The sequence below is a fragment of the Leguminivora glycinivorella genome, chromosome 9 (genome assembly GCF_023078275.1).
Source record: "Leguminivora glycinivorella isolate SPB_JAAS2020 chromosome 9, LegGlyc_1.1, whole genome shotgun sequence".
Lineage (NCBI taxonomy): Eukaryota > Metazoa > Arthropoda > Insecta > Lepidoptera > Tortricidae > Leguminivora > Leguminivora glycinivorella.
In genome coordinates this window covers 11,808,050-11,834,843 of record NC_062979.1, presented here as the reverse complement: position 1 = coordinate 11,834,843, position 26,794 = coordinate 11,808,050, and the positions used below count along the sequence as shown (strand labels likewise).

Genomic DNA, 26,794 nt, shown 5'->3' with positions numbered 1-26,794 from the left:
AGTTGGCAAGTGAAAGGACAAAATATTGAATTGCCATCTGCTACCTGGATGAAAGGCAAACGCCCCCTGTCGCCATTAATCATAATTACAACAAAAGTCACAAAAAGTGGAACTAAACTTCAATGAATCTAATAAGTTCCTAACAGATGCCGAAACTATAAAAGGAGTCCGGATCGACTGAGCAATAATGCATTCAGAAAATAAAAATACAAATTGAAAATTCCAAAATCATAACCGGTGAGAAACTTAATATAAAGTAACAGACATATAGTCACGAGTCATATCAAATTACACCTACCGATTGCCATTAAGTTAATATCCCTTTATAATTCAAAGTTGAACAAAACTATTAGAATTTATGACTAGATCCCAATGAATAAAGAACCGGGAATCAAAGCGCCATCGTCACGGAAACCGATTAAAAACCAGAGAAAAAACTCAAAAGACGTTGAAAAAAGAATCAACTATTCATAGGGTAGTCGACACTGTAAGGCACCCGCTGTTTTATCAAATATGGGATTAGTCATTTCCAAGCCGGGTTCCTTTTGGTGGGGACAAATATTTTGACACGCGGGCGATCAAATAGAGATGGATGTATAACGGATTAAGGTTACCTCAATACGCACAATTGCGTTTTATTACCGCCCCGCTTCAACAAGGAATTAAATAAAGGATTTAGTTTTATGCTTCGAGATCTTACTCGTTTGCGGTGTCGAAATAGTCCTATCAAAATTTACGTGACTTTGAGGTGTAAAGGAGGCAATGTATGATAATGTATGCAAGTTTCCTTAGTTTGATTACGTTTCATGTAGTGATCCATCGTGAATTTATGTTACATGGTCGTAATGTTTACAGAAACAACAAAGAGAAGAAACAACACATTTTCAAACATTAAGTAAACAACCACATAAATTCACATTATAAAGATTCTAAGTCATTATGGAAAAATCTTAAAAAAACTGTTTTATCAGACTCGAATAACCGAGACTGTCTCCTGACCGTTTTAATGATCCAAACCTGATCAACGATAACTTTTTGGATGTGCCTGGGTGTAGCAGGGTTCCACTGTCTACCTTTTTAGATTTTGAGGGTAACTTATTTGGTAACTCTCTTTTTAACCTCAAGCCGGTCAATGAACAGCAGGTAGGTAAATATATTGTGGCTATTACTTCAAATTCAACCGGTGTAGACAACATTAATAGGGATATGATTGTACTTACACTCCCGCGTACGCTCTCTGTGATTACGGCTATCATTAATAAGTCAATATTGACTGGAGAGGTGCCTGCTATATGGAAGTCTGCCCTGGTCACCCCACTGCCTAAGGTGGATAACCCTTCTGAACCTAAAGACCTAAGGCCAATCAGCATACTTCCTTTTTTGTCTAAAGTCTTGGAAAAGGCTGTTTATGAGCAGTTCTACAAATATATAGAAGACAATAATATTCTACCTGACGTGCAATCAGGGTTCCGCAAGGGAATGGGAACGGTTACAGCTCTAATGGATGTAGTAGATAACATCATTTCAGAGCAAGACAATGGCAAGGGTACCTGTCTAGTGTTATTAGATTTTTCTCGCGCCTTTGATTGTATAGATACTGCCTTGCTAATCGCTAAATTGCGTTTCTATGGAGTAGGTTCGAGATCACTGGCGTGGTTTAGTGATTATCTGAATGGACGCACGCAATCCGTTAAATTAACTAAGTACGATGGTACAGTAATGATATCTGACTCTAGAAACCTAACCCGAGGAGTGCCTCAAGGCTCTATACTCGGCCCTTTACTGTATATTATATACGCTGCTGATATCACCAAAAGCATCAAAAACTGCAATTATCACCTATACGCAGATGACGTTCAACTATATTATGCAGCCCGTCCAAGTCAGTTCGATGAGGCACTACAAAAAATAAGTACAGACCTGGAAAATATCTCCACTTGGGCAGATAATAACGGATTACTGTTGAACCCACTTAAATCAAAGTTTATGATACTCGGATCCAAAGTACAACTCTCTAGGATTTTATGTAATGAACCTAAAATTTTTATAAGGGGTTCACTGATCGAACGCGTAGACGAGGCTAGAAACTTGGGATTAGTCATTGACAACCAGCTGAGGTTTGAGAAGCATATAGGAGAATTAGTGAAGTCGTGTTTTTTTCGTCTTAAGGTCTTATACCAAGTACGATACCTCTTAAATGAGGAAATTCGTAAGTTGTTGTGCGAATCGCTGGTACTCTCTAAGTTAAATTATGCAGACATTGTGTACGGGCCACGACTATTGGAAAAAACTCGTCGTCTTATCCAAAGAGTCCAAAATGCCTGTTTCCGTTTTTGTAGCTCAATACCACCGAGAACACACATTACACCATACCTTAACAAAGCATCCATATTAAACATGTCCTCACGGAGGCACTTACATCTAGCTAGTCTCTTATTTGGCGTTTTGAATGACAAAAAGCCCCATTACTTATTCTCTAAAATACGCATATCCTCTTTCCATGAACGACATGGTACACGGTCTACCAGGCGATGTCTCCTAGAAGCTCACCCTCACAAAACTGTTGCTTTTACAGGCTGTTTCCGGTATCTCGCAACCAGGTGCTGGAACAATATCCCGCCCCCGATTCGTCAAATTAAAACTAAATTTACTTTTAAACGTCATTTTAAAAAATATCTTTTAGAAAAACAAAGTTTGGGTATCCCTTATGGCTACCTGGTTGCAGATTACCGGATTTAGCTTCAGGTTTAGCTCTAGCTGTAGCAATTATTTTACTATCTATCGATCTAACAGATCAAACACACATTTCTTTTCATCATAGCATTCATCTCACTCGTTTCATAGGCAATTATTTATAGATATTTTAGGTATATAATTTCATCTCTTTACAATATTTCTTATTCAATCAATTATGTGTTATCGTGATCTGATCCGGTTCCGGCAGAATATCAGTGCTGCTGCCTCAGGGCGTAGCGTAATACTGAGCCGTGACCCTTTTGTCTTGTTGCGACGCGCACAGTATCATAGTACGCTATTGTAAAAATCTGTGTAATTTCCTGTTTTCCAATTTGCTTATTATGTATTCTAATTCTTTTTTGTAACTTATTTCTTTTGTGTATTCTGTGTGTATTGTGACAAACAAATAAACGTATATCTATCTATCTATCTATCTAAGTATGCAACAAATAGCGCAACTCTGATGTCGACGAAGCTTTAATATCTAGGGTTAGTAGGGGTACCTACTAATATCAACCTTTAAACACCATCTTTATTATATGAGGAACCAGGATGAACAATTTTATTAATTAACGGCATTGCAAGGAAATTAACGTGCAAGCAAAGCAGCTCTGCCTACTATGTGTCTGTCTGCTATGTCGACTTTTCAAAATCAATTACAATATCTTCATTCTAAAACGCTGAAAATATTATACTATGTGTTAAATGTATGGGGTCCAATACATTCTACGACTCTTCTCTTTCCGAACAGACTCTACCTAATTGGTTACCTATACCTAGGTAATCAAATCAACAGTACCTAACTTTCTACAGATTCAAATAAAGATAATACAAATACTAGAGTGTTTATTATCAAGAGCCCAAAAGGCGACCTACAAATTTACGCTACAGGGCGCAACGCAAATAAAATCAAAACTCAAGTCATCTCTTGAACTCGATTATCACATCTTCATGATTCCGAGTAGCAAACCAAACACACTTCTGATATCTCGGCGATGCAAGTGCTATGCAGAACAAATTAACACAGATCTACGGGCACTGTTTGCCATATAACTGTGGTGTGGCATGGTGATTAAAAAAGGTCGCAAGTGTAATAGAGATGATGAGGAATCATGTCTTTTTAGATGAGGTAGCGAAGTTGAGTGAATGGGCAGACGGTGACAGTTATGCAAACAAGTGCTGGACCAATAATGCATTCATTGTCGGCTTACCCTTTGGCAGCACCTGCTATTGCGGATAGCGTGGTGTTGAGTTAGGTTTGGCTTGTGGGTGGTGTAGTGTGTTTACAAGTTCTATAATAGCTTGCATATAACCGAGTATAGTAAGTAACTACCTACTTATCGCTTAAACGCTGAGTTTTCCAACAATGCCCGACATTTTCTCCGATTATCAATAGGTAACCGGCAATCGGTTAAAAAGGTTGTCCTGTCGTACAAATTGCAAACAAGCCTAATAATGTGGACAGATTTCTTAAGAACTTAAGTTAATTTTGAGAATAATGGGATTATACAGGTTTTGCAATACTTGCATTGTTTCAATAAAAGTAGACTAGGACTAAATAAGACTATATACGAATTAAGAGTTTTGAATGATTCACGGTTATTTTCATTAGACTTATATAGACCGTGACCGTAATTACCTTTTTGATTTTTAGCGAGCTCCCGATATTTCGACACAGTAAAATCAAAAAGGTAATCACGGTCTATATCCCGGTCAATATAAGTTTATATACGAATTCTCGAAGTAGCGTACGAGTACGCTAAGCTAGTGTGCGTGTGGATTGAGTGAGCACCTTCCGAAAATAAAACTTAAATTGTTTACATGTTATTTCCCACAAAGTAAGCATCAATTAGAATCACAGTCTTTATTTTTTGATTTTATTTCACAGCTATACAATGATTGTCCAGACGATTTATTTTTAATATTGGGTGACTTTAATTTAGGTGAAGCCATATGGGCCCCGTGTGAATGTGACGCTAAAACGTATAAAATCTCCAACCCCAATCACAACAACCTTATAACTCAACTATCTCACTTTATGCACTTAACGAATTGGTCACAATTTAACCACCTACCAAACAAAAACGGACGGCAGCTCGACTTAGCTCTGTCTAACTGCCATTGCGATCTATACCCTACTAACCCGCTCGTTCCTATAGACACTCACCACCCCGTATTTTGTGTTACCGTTGATGTCAACTGGAGGGAACGGCCGTTAAAGGAAGCGCCGCGTACGGTTTACCGTTATTTCGCTGCGGATTATGACCTGATTAATTCTAAACTAATCCAAATTAACTGGGACCCACTTTTAAACACGCCTTGTGTTAATGAGGCAGTTGATTATTTTTATTCAAAAATTAATGCTATAATTAAAGAATTCGTTCCTTCCAAATTATTTAAAAATAATAATAAATATCCAGTGTGGTACTCGCGTCATTTAATAAAATTAATTAAAAAAAAACATAAGGTTCATAAAAAATGGAAAATATATGGCAGACTGTCCGATTATAATAGCTTTTCTGAGCTTCGTTCTACAGTCAAATCGTTAGAGGCAGCATGTTACACTTTATTTATTGAAAGGAGTGAGAACAATATAAAAAAAAACTCTAAAGCCTTTTGGTCATTTATCAAATCTAAAAAATGTAACAACAATATTCCCGATTCTGTCTTCCTCAATGACAATGTAGCTAATGATGGTTGTGCTATAGCCAATCTTTTCAACTCATTTTTTCAATCGGTGTTTGAACACAATTCGTTACCAAATGTTTCCCCGTCTTCCCTTGAATATGATTCTAATACTAGTTTAAATGTGATCAGTAATATAACATTTCAGACAGATTTAGTAGAACGATACCTTAAAACATTAGCTGAATCAAAAGGCGGTGGACCTGACGGTATCCACCCTGTATTCCTTAAAAGGTGTAGTAAAACATTAGCTTTTCCCATTTCGGTGATTTTTTCGCTGTCTATGAAATCGGGAATTATGCCAACAATTTGGAAGCGCTCTCTTGTAGTACCTATCCATAAAAGCGGTAATAAGCATAATATTCAAAATTATCGCGGTATATCGAAACTGTCCTCAATTCCAAAATTATTTGAGAAAATAATTTATGACCAATTGTTCAATGCGGTGAGACCCATACTTACTCCTAATCAACACGGCTTTATAAATAAACGTTCGGTGGAAACCAATCTTGTAGAATTTTTAGATTTCTCATTAAAGGCAATAGACAAAGGGTTTCAGGTTGACGCTATTTACACGGATTACTCTAAGGCCTTCGATAAAATCTCACACAATATCCTAATTCACAAGTTGAAGACGTTTGGTATACATGGTGATTTGTTGAGGTGGTTAACGTCGTACCTCCGAGATCGGTCTCAGGCAGTGTCTGTCAAAGGGCATACATCCTCTTTCATCCCCGTTCTGTCAGGTGTCCCCCAGGGCTCGCATTTAGGGCCTTTGCTTTTCAACATCTTTATAAATGACGTTGTGGATTGCTTTCACCACTCCAAGGTATTACTTTTCGCCGACGACATAAAAATTTTTACTTTAGTGAAGTCTCTAGACGATTGTGTGTATCTCCAAGATGACTTAAATAGGTTGGATCATTACTGCACTACAAATTGTCTTGACCTTAATATCGAGAAGTGCTGCACGATCTCATTCTCTCGTAAACGTTCCCCTCTCACTTATGATTACCAGCTCAAAAACACAAATCTGAATAAAGTAAGTGAAGTTAGAGATCTAGGTGTTCAGATTGATAATGAGATCCAGCTCACGTCTCACATTGATAAAATCACGTCGAAAGCATACAAAATGTTGGGTTTTATTTTTCGTCAGAGCAAAGACTTCAGGGATCCAGATACACTTATTTTATTGTATAACGCTTTCGTTAGATCACATTTGGAGTTCGCTTCCGTTATTTGGAATCCTCAATATTCGGTACATATTGATCATATTGAGAGAATTCAAAATAAATTCATTAAATGGATGCACTACAAGTTCGAATCATTTGTTAGTGATAGTATAGTAAGTCTCAAGCTGCGTAGAGAACACAAAGATGTGATATTTTTATTTAAATTATTAAATAATTTGACTGAGTCGCAATATCTTATCAATAACATTTCGTACAGGTGCACCAGCACCCGAACTAGAACCAATGCTCTATTCGCAATACCATTCTGTCGTACTAGGTATGTAAAGAACTCCTATCTTGTTAGAGCATGTTCAACTTATAACAACAAATACTCAACTTTTGATTTATTTAGTACAAAACTTGGTAAATTTGTTTCTATGGTAAAATCCAATACTAGTATCTAATTTCTTTAAATTATCAATTTTTAAGTGTTTGATCTGTAGATATAATACGAGTACATCAAATCTATGTTGTTGCTTTGCTTTACTTCGATGCTCATGTTTTTGTTTCTTCATTCTTTTCCCCACACTAATTGTTAATATACTTAGTAATAGTAATGATTAAAATTAAGTACCCTTTGAGCAATTCTGCTTTATTCCATTAGTGGAAACTGTTTTGGCTCATGTGTTAGTCATGTAACCTATATTATGTAAAATTGTAAGCTGTTTGTTTCCCAATAAAGATAAAATAAAAATAAAATAAAATAAAATAAAAAAAAATATGCTGATCATTTAGTAAAAGTTCTAAAACAATTGTAAAACGAATCTCTGAATTTGTAAAAAGATAAATCAAAAGATACAGTCATTAACATGTGCTCACTCAGTTCTCACAAACTACCAACGAAAACAGTGAATGTATTCATTTAACATATAATAATACTAACATTTAGTAAAAAATATGCCAACTTACCTCTATAAATTTTAGATCACCTAGTGACGTATTTAATTTTTTACAAATAGTTTCTTATGCTCACTCAATCCTCACACTTTTGAAAAGCCGAATTTTGATGAAAAACATAAGATTTAGACCGCTATTATATGTGTATAGTTTAGTAAAAGTGAAATGGGAATTTGTAAAATACAAAACGAACCACTAACGTGTCAGGTTTTTTTATAATAAATTTTTGTAAGTGCTCACTCAGTCCACACGTTTTGAGAAAGTTAAAAATATAAATATCTTAAGATTTGTAGCACCACAGACACTCGAAAGTACTTCAACATTTAGTAAAAATTTTTACTAAATATCCACCATCTAATATTTTATATTCGTTGTCTGGTTTTAAAGATATTCAAACATAACTTTTCTCATACAAATGTATCATGTAGGGTGACCACACTATGTCGCTGTCGATTTTCCCCGCCTTCCCATTGTCATATTGAGATTGGGGAGTTTCATTCAATTTTGATAATAGTTTATATTAAACTAATACCATATTAATTCTCCATCTGCAAACTGTTTTTAGGTTATGTTCTTGGCCTAGTGATGATGTGTATTGTGTAATTTTTATCGACGTCAGGATAATAACCATATCGACATTCATGCATTAAAAAGGACATGAATGATAATTGGTAAGAAACAAAGAATATAACACTTCACTAGTAAGAAACCAGAAATCAGGAGCCGACATAGTGTGGTCACCCTACATGATACATTTGTATGAGAAAAGTTATGTCTGAATATCTTTAAAACCAGACAACGAATATAAAATATTAGATGGTGGATATTTAGTAAAAATTTTTACTAAATGTTGAAGTACTTTCGAGTGTCTGTGGTGCTACAAATCTTAAGATATTTACATTTTTAACTTTCTCAAAACGTGTGGACTGAGTGAGCACTTACAAAAATGTATTATAAATAAACCTGACACGTTAGTGGTTCGTTTTGTATTTTACAAATTCCCATTTCACTTTTACTAAACTATACACATATAATAGCGGTCTAAATCTTATGTTTTTCATCAAAATTCGGCTTTTCAAAAGTGTGAGGATTGAGTGAGCATAAGAAACTATTTGTAAAAAATTAAATACGTCACTAGGTGATCTAAAATTTATAGAGGTAAGTTGGCATATTTTTTACTAAATGTTAGTATATAAATATTATATGTTAAATGAATACATTCACTGTTTTCGTTGGTATTTTGTGAGAACTGAGTGAGCACATGTTAATGACTGTATCTTTTGATTTATCTTTTTACAAATTCAGAGATTCGTTTTACAATTGTTTTAGAACTTTTACTAAATGATCAGCATATTTTTTTTTATTTTCGGAAGGTGCTCACTCAATCCACGAAGAAGTCGAAAACGAAGAAGACCGCTTAAAATTTCAAAGTGATTTAAACCGTCTCAGTGATTACTGTCATATAAATAAACTTTCTTTTAGCTTACCTAAATGCAAACTAATTACTTTTACCAAGAAACTTAACCCATTTCCCACTTCCTATACCCTTAGCGGATCGACTCTCGAAAATGTTTCGGTAATAAAAGATCTTGGTATTGGTATCCACCTGGACTCAAAGCTTCATCTAGATTCTCATATCAACTATATCATTGGTAAAGCATTCAAAATGTACGGTTTTATCATGCGTCTTGGAATGGATTTTAAGCAACCATCAACCTACCTACATTTAAAAGTAAAAAAAGTAAAAAGTAAAGTAAAAAAGTATTTATTGTACACACAAAAAAGCTTAAACAGAAATTGAGTTATCTGGTCTTACTTACAACTAAGTGACAGTTATGTAGGTACATTTAGGCATTATCATTAGGATTTGCTGGTTCCTACACTAGGCAAAGCCTGTCTCGTAGGTAACCGTTTCAGACATGATATTTCATTGACGTGATTTGTGCGAAGGCCAATAAGACACTAATGAATGAGGTGAAAATAAAAATAAAAGATAACCAAAAAGAAGATTACAAAGGAGTTACATAATACAATAGTTAACCTTAAATCTATTTCAACTATACTTAAACTAAAAGTGAATTGTGGGTTACGTTACTTGCGTGCGGTGAAGTTAGATTTTTTTTTTTGTGCATTAGTGTGTGTGTGTGTGTGTGTGTGTGTGTGTGTGTGTGTGTGTGAGCTGTGTTGGGTGGCTGGGTTGGCTGTTTATGGTTATTTGGTTATTCTCATGAGATTCTCTATATCCTCATACGAAAGAGAGCTGAGCCAGACTGATGTTTTTTTGTTGGCTTCTCTAACAGATAACGTTTTTATGCAGATTTTGGAATTGACTTTGTTATAAACAAAGGGGTGGAGAAAATTAGGGAAATGGTGAGCGAAAACGGACACTGTCGCAGGCACTGGTATTTTGAAAATACGCTTTTGCAACATGGAGTTGTAGTTGTTGCACTTTATGACCATTCCGTGCACTTTAGATACCACGCGCAGGACGAATAAACCACGGACGGTGAGAACGTCCATGTCACTGTAAACGAGCTGGGTTGGGTATCTAATAGGTCTTCGAAGAATAACCTTGAGTACGGCTCGTTGTGCCCTTTCCAGCAGTACCATATGGGTTTTACATGCCCCGCCCCATGCAGTTATACAATAAGTTAAGACTGATTGGCAAATACTAATATAAACCAGTCTAAGTAGTGATCTGGAAGCAGAGTTTCGGAGATTTTTAAAGACGTATATTAGTTTGCGCACGCGATTTGCAGTAGTCTTAAGGTGTTCTCTGAAATCCAGTCTTTCATCCACCACCACACCAAGATATTTGATATTGCGCGACCTATCGATAAAATTGCAAGAACAGGAAGGTGATGGGGATCCATTTCGGCTGCAGGTATGGATTTTTATCTTAGATAACGCAATTGGAGCAGAAGCCTTTGTCTTATGAAAGCATATAAATTTAGTTTTTGAGACATTAAGAGTGAGCAAATTTTTGGTTAACCAGTCTGATATCTGAGTTACACCTGCTACAGCGCAACTAGTGGCGTTAGCCCAGTTTGGTCCATGAAAAAGGATGACCGTGTCGTCAGCATAGCAAATTACTTCAGCGTTGGGTAATTTGGTGGAGGCAAGGTCATTGATATAGACATTGAATAAAACTGGACCTAGGACGCTGCCTTGAGGGACTCCGAAAATGACTTCCATGGGGTTACTAACATCCTGGTCAATCTTTACGCGTTGTGTTCGGCCTGACAGATAGCTACTAAACCAATCCAAAGCCACCCCTCTAATACCTATGAGTTCTAGCTTTCTTAGCAGTATGGGTATCGAGACGGTGTCGAATGCTTTGGTCAGGTCCAGAAACACGCCAATGCAGGCCTCGCTGCCATCCAAGTAGCCTGAAACCAGTTTTGTCAGCAACACCACAGCGTCCTCGGTTGATCTCTTTTCACGAAAACCAAACTGACGGTCGGAGACTATGGAGTATTTTTCCAGGAAGCTGACTAGCCGTTTGCAAACCAGTTTTTCCAGTATTTTCGAAAGAGCCCCGAGCAGAGAGATAGGTCTGTAGTTACTGGGATTTAGTTTGTCACCAGCCTTATGTATTGGGACGACTGCTGCCTCTTTCCACTCGTCTGGAAAAACTCCTTCAGACAGACTAAGGTTGAATATGTGGGTCAGAGGAGAGATAATGAGGCTTTTGACTGCCTTTAGTACGCGATTTGTAACTCCGTCAAGACCTGGAGAGCTATCAAGTTTTAATCCATTTATCAAACATTCAACTTCGGACTCACAGATGGCGTTAAGGAAAAGCGATGGTGAGGGAGGTGAAATTGAGGTCATTCCGCGCGCTATATCTTCTTGCGACTTATTAACTGTTGTTAGAATATCATTTGCTAATTTCTCACCTACACTAGTAAAGAAATGGTTGCAGTAGTCCAGAGAATCTATTTATATGTCTTTGGTTAGGTCTCAACTAGAATATGCTGTGTCGATATGGAACCCTTTCTATGATAAGTACAAAAACTCAATAGAGATTTTTCAGAAGAAATTCTTGCGTGCCATGCATTACCGTTGTTACCGTTCTGGTCTAAGCTACCAGCAGCTTCTCGATACGTACAAATTACTCAACCTACAAAACCGTCGCCTCCTTCTAGACGCAATGGTCCTATAGATATAACCTTTGTCATAGTAAATTCGACTGTCCCAGCCTGAGTGGGGCTCTCAGCTACCGCGTGCCGACGCGGGCACGACAGCGCGCTGCTCGCATGCACCAACTGTTCGCACCAACCGGGGAGCGTGATCCCCTTAACAGGATGGTCAAATCATATAACTTACATTTCAATGAAATTGACATTTTCATGATGTCAGACAATGTATATAAAAACAACTTAATTAAATTACTCAATAATAAACAAAATTGAAAGTCACTCCAGTAGACCATACTCTATTATGTACTTACTACCATTCTTACTTGTCCTCAAAATTGTTGATAATGCAGTCGTTTGTTTTGTAATTTGTTATCTACCTTTTACGTGTTACCTATATCTGTTAATAAAATTGTGTTAGTGCGTTACTGTATTCACAAACCTTTGTACTATTTCCATTGTTAAGTACCTTTAATTCAATATCATTGTTACCTCGCGCTGTATACTGTAGATTTAAGTTAAATCTAGTAATCGGTGGACGATGTTGTTGGTCTCACACCTTACTATTGTTAACACTGTAATTCTCTATTATAACCTTGTGTGTTACTGTTTGTTGTCCCAAATAAATCGAAAAAAAAAAAAAAAAAAACCACGCACACGCTAAGCTAACCACCCCGGCATTCGCCAGAGATCGTAATGGGGATAGCAAGTAATAGCAACAAGCACTTATCACCATTTTTTTGGAAACCATATTTTTAACCCCCGACGCAAAAACGAAGGGGTATTATAAGTTTGACGTGTCTGTCTGTCTGTGGCATCGTAGCTCCCGAACGAATTAACCGATTTAGATGTAGTTTTTTTATTGATAGCTGTTTAGCTGTCAAAAAAAATGTGCTAATAGATGTTTCATGAAAATCGGTCCACATGTCGGGGGTTTTTTCAAAATGTTAATTTTGGGGTTAGGTTAGTTTTAATATTATTATAAATAGGCTTACTCGTGGCCACAGGCTATATAAAAACTCTTACCGTAAGACACTAGCAGCCTCTCTCCCAGCCCAGGGTAATCTGATATTAGTGACATTTCGGTAAATGCTTGAAAAAGAAAACACTTTAAACTAGATGTCCTGCCTATTGTGGAATCGCAAAAAATATGAATATCTATTTTAACCTTCCATGAAAAATGGTGAAAAAATTTAACTTTTCATGACGTTTAGTCTATCGAATCTAAGGCTGGCCTTACGCAGTCTTAACAACACTCTGAAAGATTATTTTTTTTGGCAGGAAAACCTTAATCATAATATGCTTTGGCATAAATCGTTCCGCAGATTTTATAATATCGAATCTTATGCTGGCATAATGTTAAAGAGCAAAATAATCTTCTAGATTAAGAGTACTTCCGTAGATTTTTGATTGCATAATATTTAGGCGGTAAAAAGTTGTCCATTTTCTTCCTATTTCTGTTTTGATAGAGAGTCATGTGTGTTGGGGATGCAAGATACCTAACACTCCTCCTCGCTTCGCTCGTCGTCGTACCTAACGGTGCCTCTGCTCGCGCTTACCAACTGCGCAATATGTAATATCGCTCGCAGACGTTTCTGCATGATAAAAAAACAGAATTTATATGTGTTTAAAAAAAACCTACTTCCCAATAATTTTTTTTAGTTGCCTCTGCCATTTAAATACTACTTTAAACGATGAGCTAAGTATAATTATTTAGGTGCTAACATCTATATGCCTACAAATATTAAAAATCTTACGCTTTACAATACTAGGTGCCAATTATTATTTTAGTCGCCAAAGTATTGTTTAATGTTCCTCGGCAATATTTTTGTCGCTTGAAATTTGCTGCCGTTTTTTCAATAATAATGGTGCTTAGTATTTGAGGCTCATATATTTTTTTTGTCGCCACAATATTAAAACACAGCCAAATTATATTATTGTATGCCCGACATAACTTCCCGTTGAATATTTTAGTTGCCCGGTTAATTATATGCCATCAGAAATTTTGATACCAGTGTCGCCATCTATTACGTTCGTTTTAAACTACAGCAGAGTAAGTTACATTGCTCGACGTGATGGTGTAAGAGGCATATCACAGATGGCGTTTAAGCTCAAAACAATGGTCTGATGCTGTAATCTTCATACTCTTGGTGGTTTAGCACAACTTGCGTTCTTGCGCGCGAGTCTATACATCAAGCGTTGTCTTGTTAATGTAAAGAGAAATATATATTTGTAATTAAGGAATATGTTTTTAATTAAACTAAAATTCGTATTGTTTGCCACCACTTTTATAGCCTTCCACAAAAAAAGAGTCATCAAGTGTTTTAAAGAAATTAAATAATAGGCACTGGTATCAATGTGAAAACAAAATGTAATTAAGTCAATCAATATAAATAGACAAAGGGAATATAAAAAATCATAGACAAACAACTATAAAAAGGTAAAATAATATAAAAAGTTTGTGCAGACTTGCACAAAGTGCATTAGAGATATCCAATCACACCATTTTATAAAGTTGCTTACTTTACTAGGAACTTCGGCCTAAATTAAATATGCATATATATACACTGGTCAAAAAGAGAAATAAAAAAACAAAGTGTGATGTAAAGCTGCATTTTTGGTATGTTATTTGGGGTCCTTGGGGGAATGTAGGACTATATTTTGCAAGCAAAAAAATGGTGTGCTAACTTCGTAATTTAAAAAAAAAAGTAAAAAAATCAGACTTTTTTTGGTTTTTGCCGTTTTATTAAAAAACTATGCATTTTTGGTCAAAAGTTGCTTTGTAATGTTGAAAGCGCATTAAATTCCAAACAGTTTGACATCTTTTTTATCGATGTCCGTCAAATATTTTTTGAGATATGAAGCGTCAAAAAAAAGCATTTTTCCCCTTTCTATGAAAATATTCGTTTTGCTAATATTTTGAGACAGATATCAGTAAAACAACTCAGGCTATTACATAAAAATGTAGAAAATTTCACTAGCTTTCATTTAAGACCAAAAGAGTGCCAGTATAAAATAGGATTATATCATAAGTCTAGTATAACTGGATCAGAAATAATCGGTGGATGGTAATGGCCAAATGGGATAGTTTACATATATTTACAGGAGGCGTAGCGGAGAACGAATTATTATTATTTGGGGGCTGTTCAAGTATTACTCAGACACATATTTGCGTATATCAAATCAACATTTATTTAGTAAGTTAAGTTTACGGTCAGAAAGACCTCAGGCTCGCCGCTTGGCGGAAAAAAATATTTACGAGTAGAAAACCCTCATTAATTGAATCAGATTGTTCCGAAATTGTTCCTGTACGGACTGGTTTTTAAAGCATAACTGAGGGTCAATAACATCGATGCAATCTCAACGAGCGTTGTCGTGGACGTGCCCGAATCATAGTATTCTCCGTTTAACGAAATATCAGTACATAGTATGTGTTGTATTGCACGCGCAGGTCTCTCACCGCCGCGCAGGTGTAGTCGGACCATAACTCGACAGTGTACACGCTTGTACAAAAACTGAGGAACAGCTGTCTTTTTACGCTGTCACTACATTTGGCGAATCTTCTAGCCAACATGTTTGCCCTTACAGCGGTGGCTCGCCTCTGCCTTTCTATGTCCTCCTGGTCTTTTAAACTGGAAAACAAGATGTGAATTGCACTCCGCAATTGAACTCCATCAAGCAAAAGAGGTGGTACATGTGTGGGCATATGTGCTGCCTCCATGAGCATAAATTCAGACTTGTCCGGATTGTATCTCATGTTATGCTGGCTGGCGTATCTCTCGCATTCTGCAAGTAACTTACGCATAGCTCCCACAGATGGTGCTAGTAGGACCATATCGTCTGCATATGCGATGTGATTTATCATTTGCCCATTGATGGAGCAGCCAACCTCGGTACTGGTCAAAACCTGCGACAGCCCATCAATGTACACGCTGAAGAGAGTCGGAGACATACTGCCTCCTTGTCTCACGCCACAGTTTAGCCCGCTGGCTGTGGACAGAGTTGACTTCCATCTTACTACGTTCTTCTGCTGGGAATACCACTTCTCCAATATCTTAGTAATTGGCGTGGGCGCTTTCCGTTCCCGTAGTTTATTCCACAGCAATTGGTGGTCAAATACAACTCAAGTGGACTTTCTATCACTACAGGAGTTGTGCCATCAAGATGGAGAACCAGGAAAATGTAACTAATTCTGTTTTATTTTTCTAATTTCCTAAACTTCAAAATTTTACTGTATTTTATTTCTTCATTAGTAATAGTCAAATCGATGCAAAGTTAGCTTAGACGATTTTTTCAGATAAACGGATATCAAAGAAAGTAAGATCGAATAGATAGCACTTTCAACCTAAAACTTTTAGCGTCAACTATTTTACCTTAACTAATCTACCAGACTCTTGGCTTCTCTATTTATAGATTTTTTTTGTTTACCAAAGTAACTATTCGTCAGTAGACCTTTATTTGCACTAAAACTAAAGCAAAATAAATTTTATTCAATGTTATATTGCAATATATATCATATCATGAAGTATTTTGCAGATATTTGTCTAAAAATATTGGCAAAACGCTACATTTTATAAATGCGTCAAAAATTAACCTTTTTTGACGTTTCATATCTCGAAAACTATTTAACCGAAATTGATAAAAAAATATGTCAAACTGTTTGAAATTTAATGCGCTTTCAACATTACAAAGCAATTTTTGACCAAAAACGCATAGTTTTTTAATAAAAAAATAAAAACCAAAAAAAGTCCGATTTTTTTACTTTTTTTTTTAAATTACGAAGTTAGCACACTTTTTTTTTGCTTGCAAAATATAGTCTTACATTCCCCCAAGGACTCCAAATAACATACCAAAAATCCAGCTTTACATCACACTTTGTTTTTTTAGCCGATTTTCATGTAAGATTTGACCGGTGTAATATGTCTAATGGGGAAACATAGCAGAGGGTGATGCAGACTGCATACATAGGAGGAGATTTGGCCCTTGAATTTCCACGCACTGACATTTAGAAGAATAGGTATCAAATTGTCACTTACCATAAGGACAAATTACGTCCTTATGCTTAGGAGATTGTAACGGCACATATCATGTTCAGAGAAGTTCATGTTTGTCTGGATTGTAATTGTAAAATATTCTCTTTTCATAGAAGTTAGTAACAGGTATGTATGTTCTTATGTTTTATTTTACTGTCTTGTATTTTTATTTATGTTTTTCACTGTATTTTCTTTTATGTATATTTTATTTGAGCCTGTAAACTGCAGTGATATTTCTAACTTAAATAATGGTCTCGTCAGAAGATCAATGGAAACAGGAAGTGCTTGTAGTTTCTCGGAGTTACAGAAATGCAAAAACCTATTGGTTATAAGCGTTATAACAACCGTAATTCATCCGTCTTCATAAACATTGACATCTTAAATTTGTTGTTTCCAATAAAGCAGATTTTGGCAACTGCATTCAATATTGTGATGGCCAATTATATAAGTTGGACGCATGTCAATTATTTAAGCAAACTGTACAGTAAAGACAACCATCATCATCATCCTCCTTGCGTTATCCCGGCATTTGCCACGGCTCATGGGAGCCTGGGGTCCGCTTTGACAACTAATCCCAAGATTTGGCGTAGGCACTAGTTTTACGAAAGCGATTGCCATCTGACCTTTCAACCCGAAGGGTAACTAGACCTTATTGGAATTCAACCATTCACATAAAAATATGTACTCACCTTCCTGAGAGGAACCTTGAAACACACAATCCTTGTTCCTTCAATAACTTTGCCACATGCCTTGTACGGTATCCACCTGAAAACGACATGAGTTAAAGAAATCGAAAGAGTTGACCACAAAAACAACAATATGCATGTTTACCCACCGATCTGGAATGCTTTTGCTCATCTTCACCGAGGTGCTTATAACACTGCGTGATACTGTAACGTTATGGAAAAATGGTTTCAAAAAAGATGTTACACATCGTATACGTATAATTTTGAATTGATAGAAAAGACCTGAATAGGCTGAATAAACGTAAATAAATATGGGAAGACTAACCTAAACCCAAAATGAATTTCGAAAGTGACGACACCGACAGTGACTTTGACAGCACACTACAGAGTAGAGTACAGAGTAAAACACGGAATTACACAGTGCCAAAATAAATAACATTCAATATGACCAACATCAGCACACAGCACAGCTTTTAATCAGGCAAATGAATTACCAAACAGCACCATTGCTATCGAACATAATTTTTCACATGTATATGTAAAGCAAAAAGTACATTCGTTGTTTTATTATTTAACTTTTATTAACTTTCAAATTTAAATCTAAGAGATATCTATTATGAGTTGGTTGTAGTGGCTAACCTATTTTAATTGTGTAAAAAGCTATAAATTGGTTTTTACCTTACCTTTTTCAAACTTTGTTTAGTCTGTACATATTGTTTGAGACATATACATATAAAACAGCTGCATGATGACATCCGACTCCGACTAGCTAGTAGGCTTGTGCCGTTTCGTTCGTTGATCGGAGCGCTTCGATCTCGTTCAATCGCTCCCATGACTACGATACGAACGGTGTGACATTTAAAACACAATTGATATATAATATAACCTAACAAATTGTTTACCATAACTTAAATTGTGTTAATGGTATTAAATACTACAAAATTTCTAGCTTTTAGAACCGGAAAGCAATGCTTACTGTTATTGCGTCCTTAATAAATATCTAAGTTTAATGGAACAATAAAAATCAGCAAAGAGTTTTTAATGGTTGCTATAGGAACAAAACAATGAAAAGAAAATCTTGTTTGATCGAAGTATCCGAAGATTCTGGTTGCAACAGTTTTGAAAAGAGAATAAGAGGTATTTTTAATAACACTGATCAATCCAAAATGCACAGAAACACTATTTGGTACAAGTCTCTTCTTGGAGCTGAGAAAAGTTGTTTAAAACAGGACAAGATAAAAAAGATTCACTATAAGTTCGAGGATGACAAGGAAATGGTAGAAGAGTATAATGTGGACACTCAAGTTTTGCTTAGAAGAGCTTGGAAGGTAAAAGGCAAGCTTGGCGGTGAGGGCAAGTGGGATGTGGAAATAGGAGACCCAATTCCTGACGCCACACCTCGTATTGACACTGCTGAAATTGTAGAAAGTAATGATCAGGTGCGTTGTCATAAGATCCTTTAATTTTTTTGTTTGATATCTGATAATCTTGTCAAATCTTCTTCCGACATAACTTGAATGCTTATAGTGCCCCTATTTTCAATATATGGCAGATACATAGGTAAACTACTTATCCCATGGATTGGTGGGTTTAAGTCAGTTAGATTTGATTAATTGTAAGGCAATGAAAAAATTCGAACTTCTCACAAATTATGTTGGCCACTTAAGAATTATGAATTTTTAGTTTGACCACAATCACACCTGAGGGTAAGTGATGATGCAGTCTCTGGTGGAGCATGCTTACCTTTGAGATACCTATTTACTCTTGCTTTAATAGAGATAGTTATAGATAAGATAACATGTGTGGCCCTCTATTCCACTGCATTTTTATTAATTCTTATACATAGTTATACTGTGGCAAATGAAATATTCATTAATCTAGGAAACTATCAATTTAATTTTTGGGCCTCTAGATCAACAATCACCATACTCCATAATAATACAGATACAGAGACACTAGCCAAAAATGAAATGTAGTCAGCCCAAAATTTCATTTGACTTTAAAATCTCTTTTCAGCCTATTGTTACAAGACGCAACACTAGAGTCAACCTAGAATGGAGGATTAGAAACCTGCCATACCCCATTGAGACTTACTCCATTAGTTGCAACAATGAGGAGAAATGTATCATAGTTCGCACAACCAATAAGAAGTATTTCAAGAAACTACAAGTACCTGAATTGATGAGGTTGAATATGCCTTTAGAACAGGCTAACATACAATTTAGTCATCAATTTAACACACTCATCATTGTGGTAAGTTGGTTATCATAGCTGGGCACCGTTAATCAAATAGTTAACTTTATTAATCGCTAATCCGTTACTAAAAAGTTAACTTCGTTAATCGTTAAAGCGATACATTTCGACAAATTTAACGTAAGTTAAAGTTAATCGTTAATCCGTTAACACGTGAAAAAAAATGAACTTTTCTTTAAATATTTAGTTGCATCAGTATCCACTATAACGTATTATATTTCTGTAAAAGGCCGAAGTACAGCTAGTCTATTGAACTCTAGGCTGCACGTGGAAGGCAGTGATCGCCTGAGCTACTGCAAAGAGCTGTGTCAGGAGAGATGCTGGCGGTGACGGGACTGTTGTGGCACTTTGGGCGGTAGAGGCTAGGGAAGCGAATGTGGTCGTAAATAGGGCTCCAATTTGCTGCCCTATCACTACAACAGTCGCCATGGTAAAGCTTAGGATTCACCGAATCAAAGTTAGTAAAAGCAAATCCACGTGAATAATACTTTTTAGGTACTATTTCGGACTTTTAGCAATCGACATCGGTAAAACCTAGGATTTACCGGCAAATCATAGGATTTGCCATACTTCGGGCTTTTACAGTAGCGTTCAGAACTTGTTTTTCGCAGCGCAGATGGCGCCTGTGCCCTACTAGATTAACGATTAACGGACTCAGAGAAATTTAACGGAAGTTAACGAGTCCGGTAACATTTTTTCAAGTTAACTTAAAAGTTAATCCGTTAATCGAAATGTTAACTTCGTTAATTAACGATTAACGGATTAACGAGTTAATGCCCAGCTATGTTGGTTATGTAGAATAATGATAAATTTGAACATTTTTGGTAGCTTTTCCTGATTCCGCATCACTACATGTCAAGACAGAAACTCTTTTTAACCCCTGACGCAAAAACGATGGGGTGTTATAAGTTTGACGTGTCTGTCTGTGTGTGTGTCTGCCTGTCGCATCGTAGCTCCCGAACGGATGAACCGATTTCGATCTAGTTGTTTTTGTTTGAAAGCTGAGTTAGTCGGGAGTGTTCTTAGTCATGTTTTATGAAAATCGGTCCACTATGTTGCAGTCAGGGGTTTTTTCAAAATTTTAATTTTGTGGTTAGGTTATTTAGCATGCTTTTTTTAACTTTGTGTTTTATTAAATTAAATCCCAACTTTATTATTTCAGTATAAAAAGCCGCAGCAACTCTTAGATCTAGATAAAGCCTGGTTTGAGGAACTAAACAAGGTAAAGGCTGTAAAAGACATACCAAATGAGTGCCAGACACAATAGTTTTAAACTACTTGATATGTTAAAATAAGAAGATTTATGTTCTTTCTATGTAATAACTTTATTTACGTAACTTACATTTAAATCTAGTCTTAATATTTAAAATTACGTTTTAAACATTTCATTTAATTAAATGAATAATGATGCAGTACTTGGTTTCAATTATTAACATTAAGATTCACAAAATGTAAAACAAACTTGCAATGACACTATTTTTATAATTTCAAGAATTTACAAATTCATTATGATCACTAATGGCTCGGCCACGACATTGGTCTTAGCGCGACAGCGGTGAGCGGCAGCCATATATTGGAGTGAGACACAGCGATGGGAGTTTTCATTCGCACGTATGGCTGCCGCTCACCGCTGTCGCGCTTAGACCAATGTCGTGGCTGGGCCGTAAGACTTTGTTCAATGCAAGTTTTTGGTGCTGGGTAGCACTGCAGGTGCATAATAAGTTTTTAGACTGTAACTTCCTATCAAACCGTGTCGTACGCGAGTGGAATAAACTACCAGAAACAGTGATAAGTGCTCCCTCAGTGAACAGTTTCAAAAACAGACATGATAAACATTTAAAACTAAAATATAAACATTAACTATAGAACAACAAGTGCAGTGATATACACGCATCAGCTATCAGCTGCTAGTGTATCAAATAATATAATAATAATAGTCAGTAGTTTAACACAGTTAGTGTGTCATATTGTACCCCTGTACAAGTTGATTGCCACACTGAAGATGTTAATATAATCAAATGTAATATATTCACTAATCATCCATAACCAATGCCTTTGCCTGTTCTTGCAATTCCTTCTCATCAACCTCTTTGTCCAACAACCCTCTACTTTTCAAATACTCTCCATATTGTTTTGGAATCCCCATAAATGTTTTTATTTTAGCCCGAATCTGCTTCCAGGTTTCTTGGTAAAAGTTTTTCTTGTCTCTGGCCATGGCTTTATAATCATGGCCATATTTGTCTAATAAATATGTTAGGTATTCCACTTGGCCTTTAGGTAACCTGTAAGAAAAATGTTTATAATAAATATAAACAAATATTGCGTACAAATATTTGCCTCTGCAGTAGCCAGTAATATGAATGTGATGGTGAGCACTCACATGAATCTTCGTTCCCTTGGTGCTCGGGCCTCTTTTTCTAACCTTTCCACAACTTCTTTTTTAGGAATTATTTTAACTTCAACGTCTTCTTCAGACTCCGATGATTCTTCTTGGTTGACAATCTTTTTAGCCCGTTTCAACTGTTCTTGCTTGTAATTTGGAATTTTGATAGCTTTATTAGGATCATTTGCAAGTCCCATCTCTTTAAGATTACGAAGTGTCGACTTTTTCATGTCCCATGCTTCCTTAAGAGTTTGACTGAAAATAACAGAAAGGACGACTTTAGTTAACATTCGTGAAATAAATCGTCGAGATAAAGATACAAACAGAAAAATCATACCAATTTACTTGACCAGTACTACGTTGTTTAAGATGCATTCTTTTGCGATTTAGTTTGTGAAGGTACTTCTTTTTACGATGCTGCTTTTTAATCTTCATATTGATTGTGTTTTACTTAACACGGGTAAATGATAATACAACAAAAATTGTGCTAATTTGCTAAACAACGTAAAACCACGTGTAATTGACGTTTGATTTGATTTGCGTCATTTGCGAGAAATTTGATGGCCGCTGTACACACATGGCCAACAGTTCCACCAACCCCCTTGGCCATGTGTGTAGAGGGCTACTTGGCCGTAAGTTGGCAGTTGGCGCTTGCGCTTGCCGGCCAACCGATTCGTGTCGGTTTTTTGTCCACACATCAAAGGATCTTGGCGCCAATGGCCAACTGCGTTTACACGTTGGCGCTTCATTCAGTTGGTCGTCAGCCGTCAGAGAGGACAGTAGTGAAATATTTACGAAAATAATAAGTTTATCTATGCCAATAATAGTGTAGATTTTAGGAAATAAAATAACCTTGCAAATGTTTAATGTATTTCCTAAAAAAGATAAATGTTCTTATCAGAATATTCAAAAAATTGTTAATATTGCAAATAATTTAATTTTACTACGGGGTTATTATTTTTTAATATTTTTTTTCTGACAACGTCTATGACCAAGAATTTCCTAGATTTTTTCATTCCACGTCCATCTTTCATGAAGAGCCAATGCCAAGTGATTGGTTCGCCAATGTGTAAACAGCGGCTCTTATCTTGGCCAAGGGGTTTCACAAAGGGCTGGTGGAACCGTTGGCCATGTGTGTACAGGGGCCATGACAGTTTGACACGACACATCCATGGCCGGAGGTCCATAGATTATATGTCTATTATTGCCCGACCAAACTCGATTGGACGCAACAGTTGAAAGCTATGTGAGAATTGTGAGATGTTGGTCAGATGTACAGTACAGTACAAGCATTGTGCGCTCGTACGAATGAGACCACAGACTTACGCTGATATCACAGAACAAGCACTAAAATAAGTAATAACAATGTCACAGAATAAATATTAGCACAAGTAATCATTAATATTTGATCGTGCAGTGCACTATTTGGATGTGTATTTACTAGGCTAGACTACTGTCAAAGTGACAGTGAGCCTTGCGTCTTGCGTATGTTGCATTGATTGAGGTTATATTTTAACACTGTTCCTATCCTGAATACACTATTTGATAAAATCAGTATTTAAAATGCCACAAACAGGCGCAACAAGGTATCAAAAGTTTCTTAAATCTGAGAAATCGAAAACTAAGTTAAAAAATAAACAAGCTAAGAAGAAAGACTTACCAAGGGGCACGAACGTTACTAAGACGAATTTTAAAGTAAAACAAATCGTAATAAAGGAGCAACTGAAACATCATGGTCACAATGAAGCCTTGTCTGCTCGGAAGCTGAACACAAAAGAGCTCTTGTCGAGATTAAATCACTTTAACACACAATCTTGCAAAGATGCCTTAGAAGGTATAAAGGAATTGATAAGCGGCCATGTGAATGTGTTGGAAGATAATCTGGGCCAGCTTATTAATGGGGTGGCTCCATTAGTACTTAATATTGAAGCTGTTGTGAGTATTCATTCCATTATAATACATTAAATAAATGACATATTTGATTTGGTTACTCCTATGCACTTTTGCTGTATATTGGTTTTCCCGTATTGTCACTGAATAAGTTCCTATCCATAAAAATAAATTCTTCTTGTTTTTAACAAAACCCAGTAAGGTTAGCACATGATTGTCGCTAGAGTATGTCGCCGCGATGTAGACAACCTATCCTTATAACATAAATACAATTAGAAGATGTGTCGTCTATCTCGCGGAAATCATTTGCCAACCCTGCAGGTGCCATGCTGCTCTTTTAAAATGAATTTTACTCCACTTTATGGTTATGTTGGTTATTTAACTATAAGTAGGTATATAGCTAATAAAAAACCTTAACAATTTTTCCAGGTTCGTCGTGAGGCTTTGAAGGTTTTACATTTGATGCTTTCTAATGTAACTGCTGAAAAAACAGAACCCTTCTTTGATATTCTATCAACTTACTTAAGAAGTGCTATGACACATATAGACAACCGGATTCAAGAGGATTCCCTACTGTTTCTTGATATACTCCTCATTTGCTGTTCTGAAAATGTAGCAAAGGATTTCCACAGGATAATTCCAAACTTCTTAGATATGATTTCAAAATTAAGGGTTGATTCTAAGCCAGGAAGAACACTAACAGTCAATTTGAACAGCCAAATGACTAGTGTAAAATGGAGGGTTAAAGTCTTACACAGACTGCAAGATTTCCTAAAAAAGTATGTGGAGCACAACAAAATCAATGTGGTTGATAAGGAACTTACAGCGAATACAAAATTCTTTGACAACTCAAAGACGAACCACTACCCCTTATACAATCATAGTTACACAGCGGTGTGCCATGTGTCCTCATTTTCAGCCAAAAATACACAAGATTCATCAATGGATGAGGCTGAGAAATTCATAAAATATATTGAAACTTTAATGCCATTGCTTTTTGAAGCCTGGGTGGAAGTATGTGCAAATGCTAACTCGGACAAAAATATTGAAACATTAGTGAGTGAAGACTCTGCAGGCTTACTGAAACGTATTCTAGAAGTAGTGACACTACTATGGGACCTGGTCCAACACCTTAACAAGAAGAATCCTCACTCAAACATTGAAAACCTGTTCAGGCAGAACTACCGCAAGTCCTTCAGTCAACACTTTGTGCAACCTTTCCCATTTGCAACCAACATAAGGTCAAGACAACAAAGAGGGAACCAACCCAACCCAAACTTTGAAGATGTGATCACAGATCCTAAGTTAATTATTGAAAACTTACTTATTTGCCAAATGTTCATTGCTCTCAATCCAAATGTGCACATAAAAAATCAGAGCAAAGAAATAAGCTCAGTACTCAATTACATGGAAAAGATATTTAATGCAAATACTGATGTAGCTGTCAGTGATTTACTAATTAAGATTTTAGATAATGTATTCTCTAATGATGTGAATAATTGGACTAGAACACTCACGGTCTTGGATGCCCTATTGAGAAAAGTAATATGGGCATACTTTAACAAAAATCTGCCAAATCAGTTTAGACAGAAGATCTTTTCTCTCCTCTGTAAAATAGCACTGAGTGATAAATTGGCACATTTTCATGCAAGTGACGCTTACGACATGTGGCTCAAAAACTTGCCTGATATTTTGCTGGAGGATTCAGTGACTGTGCAAGTTGTTGATATCTTAAACAAATTTGCTGTTGCCAATAACACAATTTTCAATTCTGTAGTTAAACCAAAACTGCTTAAAATTATTGAAAACCTGCCAAAAATATCTGTATCTGACAGTGTGAACCCTACAAGTTATTATAAGATATTCTCCTTACTATATTGGATTAAGTGCTGGGATGATGCTTCTTTAAATTTATTGGAAAATCAGTTAATCAATAATGCTTATGATTTAGATCATGGGAAATATATTTTTGATACTTTAAGACATAGAAGTGCTTCTAATGTATAAGATCAGCTTAGATAAGATAGAAATTTGAACAAGATATTCAAACACTGTTACGACACAAAATACATTTAGTTGCGATTTACTTGAAAATTGGAAAGACTGATATATGGTACTGGTACCAAGTCTATAGAGCATTGTAATATTACTTTTCTGATGCCTTGAATACTTGTTTGACTGTGATAAGTTCTAATATGCATGTGAGGAGGGTGCAATGGGGTAATTTTTAAAGTAAGTAATAAGAAAGTTGGGGCAGTATAAGTGCTGCAAATGCATGATGAGCTTGTGGTTTTGTATGTAGACATTTAATTTTTACATTATTTCACTTTTAATGTTACCTCAATGCACTTAAAAATTTTCAAGAGATTGGAATAAAAATACATAATTTATAGTAGTCATTTATTTCATAAACTCAAACAGGACTCATGTAAAATTGTGACTCAGTCAACTAATAAAGCATATGTAATAGTAACAGGTAACAAAATTACAAGGTAACTTGAAATTGAGTACAAATGCAGTTAAGCAAATAATAGCACGGCAAAGTATAATTATCAGAGTAGGAGGTTTAGCTTTCAACACCCAGATATCTCTAGTACATAGTTTCGAAATATTGACACTAATAGTTTGTTTAATTAAACCTTTTATATTACAGTATGGGTGTCAATAACAAATGGCTTATACACAGAAGACAAATTATAATTAACACATACTTTTCCTAGGAACTTGACCATTTAGGAGCCCCCACATCTAGCGTCTCGCGAGCGTAGCGTCAAGCCAACTGTACGGCAAAGCCGGACACCGCGTCGACGCGGCGTCTTTTTCCATACAGTTGGCCCGACGCTACGCTCGCGAGACTAGA

General features: G+C 36.1%; 4 protein-coding genes across 4 annotated transcripts in view; 2 read left to right on the top strand and 2 right to left on the bottom strand.

The window, feature by feature from the left end:
- Positions 1-17,765, bottom strand: part of LOC125229410 (RNA/RNP complex-1-interacting phosphatase homolog) — an 86,532-nt gene extending 68,767 nt beyond the window's left edge. The window contains exons 1-3 of the mRNA XM_048134239.1: positions 17,734-17,765; positions 17,558-17,612; positions 17,412-17,487 (exon numbers count right to left, since the gene is read on the bottom strand). Coding sequence (XP_047990196.1) covers positions 17,412-17,487; positions 17,558-17,580 — 99 coding nt within the window. The 5' untranslated portion in view covers positions 17,581-17,612; positions 17,734-17,765. The remainder of the gene's footprint in view (positions 1-17,411; positions 17,488-17,557; positions 17,613-17,733) is intronic.
- A 506-nt stretch (positions 17,766-18,271) lies between these two features.
- Positions 18,272-21,073, top strand: LOC125229430 (protein DPCD). Its single transcript, XM_048134260.1, has 3 exons — positions 18,272-18,847; positions 19,425-19,661; positions 20,824-21,073. Exons 1-3 carry the CDS (start codon positions 18,473-18,475, stop codon positions 20,926-20,928), a joined length of 717 nt encoding a protein of 238 aa, XP_047990217.1. The 5' UTR covers positions 18,272-18,472; the 3' UTR covers positions 20,929-21,073.
- Positions 20,968-22,584, bottom strand: LOC125229431 (nucleolar protein 16). The gene is made up of 3 exons (XM_048134261.1): positions 22,382-22,584; positions 22,042-22,299; positions 20,968-21,943 (listed from the first exon to the last, which is right to left on the bottom strand). The coding sequence occupies exons 1-3, from the start codon at positions 22,477-22,479 to the stop codon at positions 21,694-21,696; spliced, it is 606 nt and encodes a 201-aa protein (XP_047990218.1). The 5' UTR covers positions 22,480-22,584; the 3' UTR covers positions 20,968-21,693.
- Positions 22,585-23,525: 941 nt separating this feature from the next.
- Positions 23,526-26,326, top strand: LOC125229793 (testis-expressed protein 10 homolog). Its single transcript, XM_048134735.1, has 2 exons — positions 23,526-23,979; positions 24,364-26,326. Exons 1-2 carry the CDS (start codon positions 23,608-23,610, stop codon positions 25,939-25,941), a joined length of 1,950 nt encoding a protein of 649 aa, XP_047990692.1. The 5' UTR covers positions 23,526-23,607; the 3' UTR covers positions 25,942-26,326.
- Positions 26,327-26,794: the final 468 nt, after the last annotated feature.

Coding starts and splice junctions, on each gene's coding strand:
- LOC125229430 (XM_048134260.1), top strand. CDS start 18,473: ATGAAAAGAAAATCTTGTTTGATCGAAGTATCCGAAGATTCTGGTTGC. Junction 18,848..19,424: donor TTGTAGAAAGTAATGATCAG/GTGCGTTGTCAT, acceptor ATCTCTTTTCAG/CCTATTGTTACAAGACGCAA. Junction 19,662..20,823: donor TTAACACACTCATCATTGTG/GTAAGTTGGTTA, acceptor TTATTATTTCAG/TATAAAAAGCCGCAGCAACT.
- LOC125229431 (XM_048134261.1), bottom strand. CDS start 22,479: ATGAAGATTAAAAAGCAGCATCGTAAAAAGAAGTACCTTCACAAACTA. Junction 22,300..22,381: donor AGTACTGGTCAAGTAAATTG/GTATGATTTTTC, acceptor TGTTATTTTCAG/TCAAACTCTTAAGGAAGCAT. Junction 21,944..22,041: donor CCAAGGGAACGAAGATTCAT/GTGAGTGCTCAC, acceptor TTTTTCTTACAG/GTTACCTAAAGGCCAAGTGG.
- LOC125229793 (XM_048134735.1), top strand. CDS start 23,608: ATGCCACAAACAGGCGCAACAAGGTATCAAAAGTTTCTTAAATCTGAG. Junction 23,980..24,363: donor TACTTAATATTGAAGCTGTT/GTGAGTATTCAT, acceptor CAATTTTTCCAG/GTTCGTCGTGAGGCTTTGAA.